Source organism: Anguilla rostrata, chromosome 11 (genome assembly GCF_018555375.3).
Source record: "Anguilla rostrata isolate EN2019 chromosome 11, ASM1855537v3, whole genome shotgun sequence".
NCBI lineage: Eukaryota > Metazoa > Chordata > Actinopteri > Anguilliformes > Anguillidae > Anguilla > Anguilla rostrata.
In genome coordinates, this window is record NC_057943.1 from 1,513,970 (window position 1) to 1,526,389 (window position 12,420).

At 46.8% G+C, this 12,420-nt stretch overlaps 2 protein-coding genes across 2 annotated transcripts in view; one reads left to right on the forward strand and one right to left on the reverse strand.

Annotated features, from left to right (window-relative positions):
* LOC135235037 (kinesin heavy chain-like) overlaps positions 1–4,271 on the forward strand; it is a 34,898-nt gene extending 30,627 nt beyond the window's left edge. The window contains exons 24-29 of the mRNA XM_064300235.1: positions 645–861; positions 1,518–1,689; positions 2,014–2,090; positions 3,124–3,154; positions 3,739–3,830; positions 4,126–4,271. Coding sequence (XP_064156305.1) covers positions 645–861; positions 1,518–1,689; positions 2,014–2,090; positions 3,124–3,154; positions 3,739–3,817 — 576 coding nt within the window. The 3' untranslated portion in view covers positions 3,818–3,830; positions 4,126–4,271. The remainder of the gene's footprint in view (positions 1–644; positions 862–1,517; positions 1,690–2,013; positions 2,091–3,123; positions 3,155–3,738; positions 3,831–4,125) is intronic.
* A 2,131-nt stretch (positions 4,272–6,402) lies between these two features.
* Positions 6,403–11,980, reverse strand: LOC135235174 (pleckstrin homology domain-containing family A member 3-like). Its single transcript, XM_064300422.1, has 8 exons — positions 11,574–11,980; positions 10,913–11,029; positions 9,357–9,512; positions 9,046–9,170; positions 8,129–8,299; positions 7,897–7,940; positions 7,488–7,633; positions 6,403–7,392 (listed from the first exon to the last, which is right to left on the reverse strand). The coding sequence occupies exons 1-8, from the start codon at positions 11,611–11,613 to the stop codon at positions 7,241–7,243; spliced, it is 951 nt and encodes a 316-aa protein (XP_064156492.1). The 5' UTR covers positions 11,614–11,980; the 3' UTR covers positions 6,403–7,240.
* Positions 11,981–12,420: the final 440 nt, after the last annotated feature.

Genomic DNA, 12,420 nt, shown 5'->3' on the forward strand with positions numbered 1-12,420 from the left:
CTGCATACTGCATACTCAGCTTCACTGCTGAGTGTAAGAGTGTAACTGATGGGATATCACCATAGACACACGCACACATGCATGCACATGCACACACACAGACGTGCATGCACACCCACGCTCGCGCACACACACAGACGTGCATGCACACCCACGCTCGCGCACACACACACAGACGTCCATGCACACGGACACACACTGAGCTGTTTGCTTCTTTACAGAAAATAATTTTGTTGAACCCAGACTGGTAGATGCTGTCAGATCTGTAGTGATGAATCTTTTTGTGGGTGAAATCTGTTAAAACAAAGACACCTTTCTACAGACTGAACTAGAAATCACTGGCTGCACATCACATTCTTATCATTATTTTTATTGTTTTTATTATTATTATTATTAGTAGTAGTAGTATTAGTAGTAGGAGTTGTAGGTAGTAGTAGCAGTGGTAATAGCAGTAGCAGTAGATGTATTAGTCATAACAATATTAACTAAGAGTGCCTATCCAAATATTTCTGTAACTTCTTTCTCATCAATTTGAATCCTTTCTCTCTCCTTTTCTGTCTCCCTCTTTATCTCCCTTCAATTCTCTCTCTCTCTCTCTTTCTCTCTCTCCCTCCCTCTCTCCCCCCCCCCCCCCCCCCCTGCAGCTGGTACGTGACAATGCAGATCTGCGTTGTGAGCTTCCTAAACTGGAGAAACGTCTTCGGTCTACGGCTGAGAGGGTTAAGGCCCTGGAGGGGGCCCTGAAGGAGGCCAAGGAGGGCGCCATGAAGGACCGGCGGCGCTACCAGCAGGAGGTGGAGCGCATCAAGGACGTCATGCGCGCCAAGAACTCGCTGCGGCGCCCCCACGCTGCGCAGATCGGTACTGCGCCCTCACCGCCTGGCACCGTGGCAACAAAACAGGAGCCGGGGATGGAGTTTAAAACCGCTAAAATCCTGAAAAGTGTTTTTTTCTGTGGAGGGGAAAGTCACTGTGATTGGCTCAAATGTCAAACATGTCAGTGATTGACAGCTCGCTGTAGATCCAACCAGTATGAGGTTTGTGGAGCGTCGGCCCGCCTCTCAGGGCTGCAGTGGCTCTGGCGATATATATCCCATAAGGCCGAGCAGGAAGGAAGCAGGGCTTTGCTCCGGGAGAACCTGAACAATGTGTAGACCAGTTTGGACCAATCGTAGTGTTTGTCTGTGAACAGGAAAATGCTTTTGATTGGTTAATACTTGCCAGCGACTGACAGCATGTAAAAACTCTGCCCAGTGGCCTCATGAGGAATTGCGCCCCATCGTCGCTGTGGGTTCTGTGCAGTCAGCAGGCTGTTTACAGACAGCACAGTAAACCCCAGACTGCTCTGGGAAGTTTAAAGTGCTGTAATAACTCTCACAGGGCATTGCCCTAAGCCATACTCCAGCTGCTGATTTCATCCCCTTTATCTCTCCCTCTCATGCAACTGTTCTCATTCTCACACACACTCTCTCTCTCCCTCTCCCTCTCCTCTCTCTCTTTTTCCTCCTCTCTTTCAGCCAAGCCGATTCGCCCGGGACACAACCCCGCCTGCTCCCCTACCAACCCGCTGATTATGCGCACAAATGAGCCAATCGCCTTCAGCAACGTGCTGTTCCAGCGCGCCCGCCATGGCCCGCCCTGGCCCCACTGCCCCCTGGCCCCAGCCCCACTGGGGAGTCCTTCGAACCAGTACCCATCAGCTCATTCCATTAGCTGATAACCCAACCTTCTCCTGTTCAGACTTAGCACAGACCTGGGATGATCAGTTACCCGACAGCTCACTGTCATCTAGCTGGATCAACTCATTTTACTATCTCCTGTTAGTCAAATTGAGACCAGAGATGATGACAGAATCACATACAGTTAAGGACAGACATCAACTGACCTGAACCTTAACTGGAGGTCAGATGATTTGGCCAGCAGGGTATGTCAATATGCAGGAACTAAGGTGATCAGTCCAAACAGTATGATAGGCCTGACACCTTTACCTTGACTCAATGTGTGGCCCAGCAGGGTGTCAGACAGCAAACGGAACACTGTGATCAGCTCCACAGAGGGCCTGGACACCTACCTGCTCAATGTGGAGAACGGTGAGACCCTGCCCTCCATCTCCTCTCCTCTCTTCCTCCTCTTCATCTCCTCTCCATCTCCTCTCCTCTCTTCCTCCATCTCCTCTTCATCTCCTCTCCTCTATTCCTCCTCTCCATCTCCTCTCCTCTATTCCTCCTCTCATCTCCTCTCCTCTACCCCTCCTCTCCATCTCCTCTCCTCTCCCATCTCCTCTCCATCTCCTCTCCTCTCCTCTCTTCCTCCTCTCCATCTCCTCTCCTCTATTCCTCCTCTCCATCTCCTCTCCTCTCTTCCTCCATCTCCTCTCCTCTCCCCCGCACTACAGCAGCCATCTTACCCGCCCCACCCCACCCCACCCCACCCCAACCAAACCACCTCTGTCTCTGTCTCTACTGGTGCCCCCCAGTGGTGGAACAATCTACCCATGGCGACCAGGACAGCAGAATCATTGGCCCACCCCTTCAGACTGCATCTTGGTTCCGCTTCCACTCCCCTTAATTCTTTCCCCTTTTGTACCAGTTGAGGTTGTGGAATTTCTATGGTTTTCGATTATCATATTTTATAGCTTTATATTTTCCTCTTTGTGCTAGTTATGGATGTATTCTGTATATTCTCAGTATGTACCATACTGGTTAGCATAGCTAGCTGGCGCTAGTGCTTTAGTGAAGTCGTATCTTTAACTCCCTGGTGTGGGAGTGCTGTTAGCCAGCTCTGGCACTGTCTCTCATATTAATCAGCTGAACACGCATGTGTGTGTGTGTGTGTGTGTGTGTGTGTTTCTCCTGCGCTCTGTGTCTCTCTGGATTAGAGCGTCTGTGATGTAATGTCCTGTGTGATGTAATGTCCTCTCTATGATGTAATGTCCTGTGTGATGTAATGTCCTCTCTATGATGTAATGTCCTCTATGATGTAATGTCCTCTGTGATGTAATGTCCTCTATGATGTAATGTCCTCTATGATGTAATGTCCTCTGTGATGTAATGTCCTCTATGATGTAATGTCCTGTGTGATGTAATGTCCTCTCTAACCCCTCTCCCCTCTTCATGTGTTCAGGCAACGCCACAGACATCAACGATAACGACAGGTGAGCTGATCTGTGAATCCGTGTGAATCCGTGTGAATCCGTGTGAATCCGTGTTCCTGATGCTGCTCGGACCTGAACGAACACGAGTCACGTGAATGATAATCGCATTAGACTCACTGCTGCAGGCATTGCTTTATTATTATTATTATTATTATTATTATTGTTGTTATTATTATTATTATTATTATTATTATTATTATTATTATTATTTTCATCATTTTATTTTTGTGTTGAGGTGATGGCATTATGATTGAAGGGCAGTAGCAGCATTTTCTGCTGATTAAATTAAACTGAAATGCATGCTAGGGATGCTAGCATTACCCCTCACAAATCAAGTTTTAAGCAGCCTGTCTCGGTGTGTTGAGTGTGGATAGCGTTCAGCAGCATCTCTCTCAGCAAATCAGTTGGTAGTGTTGTGTGTAGTGGGATCTTGTGTGTTCTGTGTGTTCAGTGTGGATAGTGTTAATTAGTGTCTCTGTGCATTCTGTGTGTTCAGTGTGGGTAGCGTTAAGTAGTGTCTCTGTGTGTTCTGTGTGTTCAGTGTGGATAGTGTTAAGTAGTGTCTCTGTGTGTTCTGTGTTCAGGGGCAGGATGCTGTGTGGCACTGAGATGGACGACTCCGCCAAAGTTTACCTGATCCATCAGCAGAGCGCAGCCAGCTAGTGACCGGAGCCCGGTGAGGGAGGGGCCCAGGTGAGGGAGGGGTCCAGGTGAGGGAGGGGTCCATTATTGATTATTGTACAATAATCAATTTATCAGTCAAAAGTTTTGCTGTGTCAACTTACCGATGCATTCAGTCTCACATGTCTACTGTTTATACGCTCAAATCCACTGCCTCTCTCTCTTTCCCTCTCCCTCCCTCCCTCCCTCTCTCTTTCCATCTCCCTCCCTCCCTTTCTCTTTTTCCCTTTTTCTCCCTCTCCCCTGCCCTCTCTCCTCCTCTCTCTCTCTTTTCTCCCCCCTCTATCCAGGTGATGTTTCTGCCAGGTTATCTGCAGTAGGCCTATCCTTGTAAATGTGTAAATCTGCATGCTGCACACACACACACACACACACACACACGTACACACACACACACTCACACACACACACACACACACACACACACACACACACTCACACAACACACACACACACACAACACACACACACAAAGCAAGCACACCATACCACACCATGCAATCACACACACACACACATGTACGCAAGCACACACTCCACACACACATCATCACACACACACACTCACACACACCACACACACGCGCACACACACACACACACGCATGCTCACATATATACACACCCACATAAAAGATTTATTTATGACACACATCACCCTTCCAGTGAAGTGCTGTGTGTGTGTGTTTGTACGTGCACACCCACAGCCTCCAAACACACAGTATTCATCTGTAACCTGTTTACATCAGTCTGGACGGTCTCTCTCCTGTGGGCCAGTGTGTGGCATTTTTCCCAGCAGCACCCTGGGCATGTTAAACCACTCCTCCCTCAGGTAGAGAGGGCTTTCTCACACTTATGCACATCAGCATTACCTGTAGTACCTGCAAGCCCGGCCTCACGCTCCGATACTCACCAGTACTCGCACCTGCAACCGAGCATTACTGCTGGCTCAAAAGATGCTATTTTTACTGTGGAAAAAATGGAAACTGTTTACACTCTGTATTAGCTGGAGAGAGCAGGATATCTGTGAAACTGCACACAATAGCCCCTCCCCAAACATGAGCACACAATAGTCCACCCCCACCCCCACTTTAGCACACAACAGTGCCCCCACCCCCCAATCTCAATGTTAGCTGTGAGTTGAATATATGCATGGATATATATGTGCATATATGCTGTATAAACGCGTACGTTAATTCTGAACTGTATAATACTGTGTGTCCCCTGTGTGAGGACAAGCTTTCTGTGGGGTGTCTGTGTGTCCCCTGCGTGAGGACAAGCTTTCCGTGGGGTGTCTGTCTGTCCCCCGTGTCCTCAGTGTCTCTGCTCCAAACCTGTGTCTCTGTTCTCCGTCCTGAGTGGATCCGGAATTAAAAGCGTGGACATTAAAAGGGCTGCCGAACCTGAGCTGCTTTTACGAAGCCAAATTTAATTTCACACGATTTAAGCATCCGTAACTCGCCTGTGTCGCACATTCTTTACTGTGTTTGAAACGTCTTTTTTAAATCATCTTGGTACCTGTTTGCAGCATGATTGCAGTCTGAATGGTACCTGAGTGTGTTTATTTGTATACAGCTTGGGTTTTATCTTTTTTTAAATAGTTAATTTATTGTTTATTTATTTTGACAACAAATTATCTCTTCTTTTTTTTGGCCCATCTGTGCTGAAATAGACATGTCCCATTATGATAAAAGCAGAATCGGTGAGATGGAAACATGTTTATGTCTGACCAAGAGTGTGTCTGAAAACCTGTAAAATGGTAACTAAATAGAGATTAAACAAAAATGTAACTTTATTATTAGCACTAGCTCCCTTTTAAAATAATACATCTGTGTATCCACACATCTATGTATACCGCATGCATAAAAATAATGTAACTTGTAGCACATTTCAGATCCACTTTAAATGGTGTGGGTCCCTCCTGTACAGAAGTCCCCAAACTGTGGGAGACAGCTTGGAGTGGGGGCCTAGACTCAGACCTGAGATCTTGCCCACCTACTGCACCCCCTCTATTCCAGTCTCCTGATCAGCCAATCAGGAGGAGCGAAGGCTTTGGGTGCAGGTGGGCGGGCCGTGTCACTTCCAGGCCCAAAACAACCTGCATTTTCACAGTGCCTTCAGTGTGTGTGTGTGCGTGTATGTGTGAGTGTGTGTGTGTGTGTGTGTGGGTTGCTCAGTCACAGGTGTGGTGTGTGTGTGTATCTGGTGTTGGTGTGTGTGCTGTGTGTCGGTTGTGTTGTATGTGTGGTGTGGTGTGCGTGTGTGTGTATGTGTGTGTGTGCGTGTTTGTGTGTGTGTGTGTGTAGTCCCCACCTCAGTGATGCACGGCAGCCATTTTACAGGCCGCACGGAGGGAAGTGTCATTGCTCCGCCCACCAAAGACATTGCCCCTCCCACAAGTAATTTCCCCTCTCCTTCCCCTTTCTTCCATTTCACTGAGAAGTGACATCAGACAGTATCTACCTTGCCAGGATTTTCGGTGGGTGCCATTATTAACACCTTCACCTCTCACACCTTCGGGACTTTGCAACCATAACGTGTGATGGGAGTATTCATAAACGCAAATGTTTTTTTTAATTTTAAATAGCTTATTTAAAATTCAAATGAGCTCTTCTTGCATTTTCTACTTCAGCCTCATCTATGTGTGTAAACCTTTAGGAGCAGGGGTGATGGATGACATCATCCTGATCTCTCAGGGGTCGAGTCTTGATTCCATAATTGCAAAATTACATATACTGTACGTGTAAAGGAATAAATGTTCAATATGGGGGGAAAAAAGTTTTACAAATGAAGTGCTGAACGGTGTTCACAATGAGAAGACTGATGATCTTGTTTGATTGTTGGTTTGATGGTTTATTTTTTTCCTCATTTACATGCTGTTACCTGTGAGTGAACTAATATGTGAGATGTTCTGTACGTGTCCCTGTGAAGTCTGAGAATCGAAGGACCATTAAAGAGACACATTACCCAAAATCCCGCTCCAGGCCCTCTGGGGTTGGGTCAGTCTCTGTGCTGTGTGTGTGCACTGGCAGGATTACACTGAGTTTCGTCTGAAGGCTCAGCCGGATAACGGATCAGTCATTTCGCTGCGTCTAATGTGGGTAAAAATCGTTTGCACTTAAGCAAGTGGCTTAATTACATCCACTCCTGTAAAAGTCGCCCTGGATTAAAGTGTCTGCAAAATGCCTCCGTGTAACGTAGAGTGCTTTCAGACTGCTTTGTGTAAACATCCAGGGCATTAGCAGTTTCTTGGTAAAAGTCTCAGTTATTTATTCTCAATCCCAAACCCCCCCCCAACCCCCCAAACCCCAACCCAACCCAACCCCTCACGACTCTCTCCCCAGTGAGAGTGGTGCTTTGTGCTGTATCATCCATGCAGCACACCAAGGGTAATTTGGGGTGCAGTCACTCGACGTGTCCTCTGCAGTGCACCCCACATCCTTCCCCCCCTCCCTGCAGGTTGGCTCGGGCAGTGATTGGTGGAAATCCACGGTCCGTCACTTCCGGAAACACCCCCCCTCTCCTGTACGTGTCATTCCTGCTGTCTGACACCCCGTCTGGAGAAAGCAGGGACACACACCGAAGTTCCTGTTTATAAGTGATACGAGCATACACCAGAGAATGTGTTTGAATCCTATGAGGAGTTGCTCACTGTTTGAAGGTGTGAGAGGCGCCCCCTGGTGGCCAATACAGCCAGTACAGCCGATATGACGTCTCTGTATGTGGACTGTAGCCATTTGTTCAATATTCCTCTTCACTGTCTGACCACTCTGAGCCCCCAAACCCAACAGCACCGGCCTGCCAAAACAGGTAGAGGCACACACATACACACACACAAAAACACATTCACACTCATGCACATACGTACACACACACAAACACACACACAAAAACACATTCACACACAGATCATGGGCCACATCGTGTACATAACAAAGTACAGCACACAACATTAATGGAATGAACAGCTCACTCAGTTGTCACAACACAACTGAGCTGCTGCACCTTCATTAATGTTTCAAAACAGGGTCGCACAGTGCAGCATGATAAACGCATCTTACCTTTCTGCAACAGCGCCATCTGTCTGTCTGGCAGTGAAAGTCAACTGGAAAACAATTCACCAACACTAATGACTGTACAGAAACCTAAAGACAGATCATTACTGCACAATTACATTCAGACGTTTTATATGGATTCACAGAGATCACCATATTCAATGGCACGTGAAAGGAAACTATTGGAACATGCCCCTTAAAAAAAACGGCCACCCCTCATCCTGAAAATGGACCTTACTGGGAACATGAGCTGCTGCCTGGGGCAGCCCACTGCGCAGTGGGAGACGGGGGGTGCCAGTGCGCACGGTTGAGGGACAGTATCACAGCTGCACATGTTCCCACACTCCTCAGGAGTTCCCAGGAACCTTGAGCAAGTCCTTCTGAGGGCGGAGGACACAGCTAACAGGGACTGGAGCACAACACAGGGCAAAAGAGTGAGGAAACGCTAACAGGGACTGGAGCAGAACACAGCCGTCTCTCAACACCTACCACATTCACACCAAAATCACCTAAATGCTCTGGATGAAATAAATGAATTCTGAAAAAAGGTTGTGGCCTGTTATGACTCCGTCTGCCAAAAACACAAATCTGGGAACACAACCAGGAAATTTTCAGCAGAGTCAGAGAAAAATAAGAGTCAATGCGTAGCAAAGGCACCTGGATGAAATACTGGCTCAGAAAAGTGATTTTTTTTTTTTTAAATTATGCAAAGCACTACATGACCTTTAGCATAGCAGTACCACACAACACCAGCTCAGATCAGCCACACACCTCTCACCTGACTGATGAGGGTTAACAGGTGTGGTGTTTATCTGCTCAAATCAGCCACACACCCTCTCACCTGGCTGATGAGGGTTAACAGGTGCGGTGTTTATCTGTGTGTACAGCTAGCAGGAAGCCAGGTCTGTTCTGTGAACATGAGCCAAGCTTTGATGACTGATCACCACTGATATGTTTTAGATGACATTATCTGCATCCCTCTAAAAGACCTCGGAGGGTGTGGCCTAACCCTACACCAGGAGGTGGGTTAGAAAGCTCAGCCAATCAGGGCTGGGGAGCCAAGCGGGAGAAGCCAATCAGGTGAGAGTACCAGTGCTTTTCTGACATATGGGCAGTCTGTCTAAGGACAGCAGTGCAGTTGTGTGGCAGGTTCACCTGGGCTTGGTTCTCCAAGGGCTGGACACAGCCCTGAAGCGCATGCACCTGCTCCACCAGCAGGTGGCAGCAGAGCTGCAGCTCAGACCTCTTCACCCTCAGACCGTTGTTGCTTTGCGTCAGTTCTGCACAACAGCAAACACAGAGGGAACGTGGGCCCCAATATCACCCCGCAAAATCTCTCACCACGCACACCCCCCAAAATCACCCTGCGCACTCACCCACAAAATCACCCACCTCACACACCCCCCAAAATCACCCTGCACACTCACCCACCTCACACACCCCCCAAAATCACCCTGCACACTCACCCATCTCTGCCTCGGGGCGCTTGTCTATGAGGCAGGCTTTGGCTGAACCCAACGCCACCAGCCACCGCTGCCTGTCCCCCGAACTCTGCACCTTCAGACACACACTCTGCTCTCCTGGGTAGTGCAGGTCAAAGCGTTGGACATCTGTAGGATGCACTGTGGAGTGACATAGCTCAGGAGATAAGAGCGGTTGTCTGGCAGTCGGAGGGTTGCCGGTTCAAACCCCGCCCTCAGCGTGTCGAAGTGTCCTTGAGCAAGACACCTAACCCCTAACTGCTCTGGCGAATGAGAGGCATCAATTGTAAAGTGCTTTGGATAAAAGCGCTATATAAATGCAGTCCATTTACCACTGTGTGTGTGTGTGTGTGTGTGTGTGTGCGCGCATGTGCGTGACACAGAGAGAGAGAGGGGGGAGGGAGCAGGGATCACCATGCAATTCAAATAAATCATATACATACTTGACAACAAAAAAAACAAGACAAACATTGAGACAACGAGTCTTTAATCTCCTGTATCACTGTTTTAGATTCTTACTCATTTAACTCATATTAGAGCTACGTACATCTCTGCAAAATGTAAAATCAGAAGCTGCTATAACGTACAGTACCCAGAGTAATGTCCTGGATTTAATCAACTTTCGACCTTAGCTTTGACTTGTGTTATTTTGTTGGGGGCGCCTGCTGTTGACGTAATCACGAGATGACGCTCCATCGGAGGGAGGGGCTACCTCGTTGATTGCCTAATTGGTGCTCCAGGTGATGAAGGATTAACCAGGGTGTTAATAGCGGCACTATCTGTGTGCAACCACTTATCCGCTCTTGGTTCTGAGCCTGCGTTCAGTGAAAGTCAATTAAGTGGTAAATAATTGAGGATGACAATGAAGGAAATATGCGCAATGTATTGAAGAATATGTTCAGGAGTCGCTGAAGGATTAACCAGGCCAAAAAGGGTGCTTCGACGGTATTGTCTCACCCCTCAGCAAGGAGAGGGACATGGATGCGACTGGTTTTGTTTTTTAAAGTAAAATAAAATTATAATTAGGAAAAACTCTTGAACGCAAGGACTACAGTGGAGCTGACCCGGCCGTATTCGGACCGCCTTTCGCCGACAGGCTGCAGCAGGTAGGCTCCGTCCATGGCGAGGTTGGTTTAGTTGTCTGTTTTCCTTTCATTCGTTAGCTGTGTATGCGTTTTTTCTCTCTCTTTCTCTTCACTGCATACACGCTAGGTTACAATCCTACTTCCCTCATCAATATTAGTTTAGGAATCGTCCAGGGAGGCGGTGCTAAGGTATATTGAAGTGCTTCCCCGTTGCAGACAACAATTGGCGAGAGGCATTTGAGCTTCAGTGAACTTGACTAATTATGTTGGCGATTAAAAACCCGCGCTTTCAATTGCGAATGGGGGTTAAGGGCGAATGCTGACTGAACCTTAGCCAGTGGCTCATAATACGTAAATAAACTGCGGGAGGAATGCTAAGTGAGTGTTTCCTGGCTAATGAACTACATTTCAGGTGATCCACACAGGTGTACTGTGGAGGAGAACAGGGCATCCAACCTTTGATTTCACACAGCACCATCTTCATGCTCCCCTCGATGGCCTTACCAACGTCCTCTTTAGACAGGTAGTAGGTCAGGAAGAGCCCCTTCAGCACAAAATAACGAGGCTGCCACCCTTAAACAGAGATAGAATGCACAGGCTCACCAAACGCGTAAAATCCATGCTGTCTTTCCCCATTACGCCTTATATTAGTTGACTCAGTGCAAAATTGAACTAATGGAATTTAAAAAAGGATGTGTATAGTAATAATCCTACTTTATATTTACGATTGCTCTGTTAGCCTGATATAACCAGGAAAACTTGTAATGCGGTAGCTGTGCGCATACCGACTGGCGAAATTACGTGCGTTGACTCGCTAGATATCTAGATGGCTGTTTTATGCAATTTGCTTAAGCGTCAGAATCTTTATACAATTGCTGGACAAAATCAATAACAAACCGATATTTAACTGGCTATCAAGCGACCTGGAAAAGACCGATTGACGTGACTCTGCACAAATTTCCAGCTACTGAAACGATGCGGGCAGCTAGTTAATCTGTTTGGCACAACGCGCCAAATCTTAAAATCTCAAACATTGTTCGCTTTGTAGGGTTTAACATTGATATCCGCGAGCTTATTTAATATTTGTAATTTATCAGCAGCTAATAGCCCGTCTTACCTGAAAAGTAATTGGTCCACTTCAGCAGAACCCCCTCCATTGTAAAACAAGGAACACAGTCGTACAGTGGGCTACACCCTACCTGTAATGCGCATAAGAATTCCACTAACCAATTCACCTGTATTTCAGAAAACACAGTTCAGACACCACTGTTTGCAATGACTGGCGTACGGTTTTAGAAAAATATTTTTTGTCAGATTGTATAGTGTGTGTATGCATAAAGATTCTTTGTAAAAAAATTAACAAAACCAAGTGAACCAAGTAAAGCACGTCAGAGAGCTGGCGGCGCGTTCGGGACAGCAGCTGTGATGGCTGGGTTTCTGCACCGCTGGAAAGGAACCGTTTTCAGATCAGTGAAAATCCTGGGTACTCGTATTCAACACTTAATTCAAACACATCATATTTTTTGCACATTGAGCTGTAGGGTTAACCCACACGATATGGATACTTTTAAGGGTAATAACCTAGAAAATAACGTAATTTAGACGTGAAGTATGTCATTTCGAGGTTTGATTTGACGTGTCTTCTGTGACTTCAAGTGCACTTCTGATTGGCAGTCCACTAAACCGTCTCGCTGCTTATTGGCTACACTGCAATTCCCCTGATTTCGCAATAAACACGATTCCGAATGACCATGGTATGCGTTTTATTTGGTTATTTGTGTATGATCCATATTTAAATATAATTTTGATTGCAGAGTCGAGTGATTTATAACTGGTCATTTTCCCTCATCAATAAAAAAAGGCCATACTGTCCATTCACCAGTAACTGATGGATGTGATACAATTAATAACAATAATGAAGCATCTATGAAGAAATTAATTTTGGAAAATGATCTTACTGATTG

Coding starts and splice junctions, on each gene's coding strand:
- LOC135235174 (XM_064300422.1), bottom strand. CDS start 11,613: ATGGAGGGGGTTCTGCTGAAGTGGACCAATTACTTTTCAG. Junction 9,513..10,912: donor GGTGCTGTGTGAAATCAAAG/GTTGGATGCCCT, acceptor GTCACTCCACAG/TGCATCCTACAGATGTCCAA. Junction 7,393..7,487: donor GCCTCTCACACCTTCAAACA/GTGAGCAACTCC, acceptor TGCTTTCTCCAG/ACGGGGTGTCAGACAGCAGG.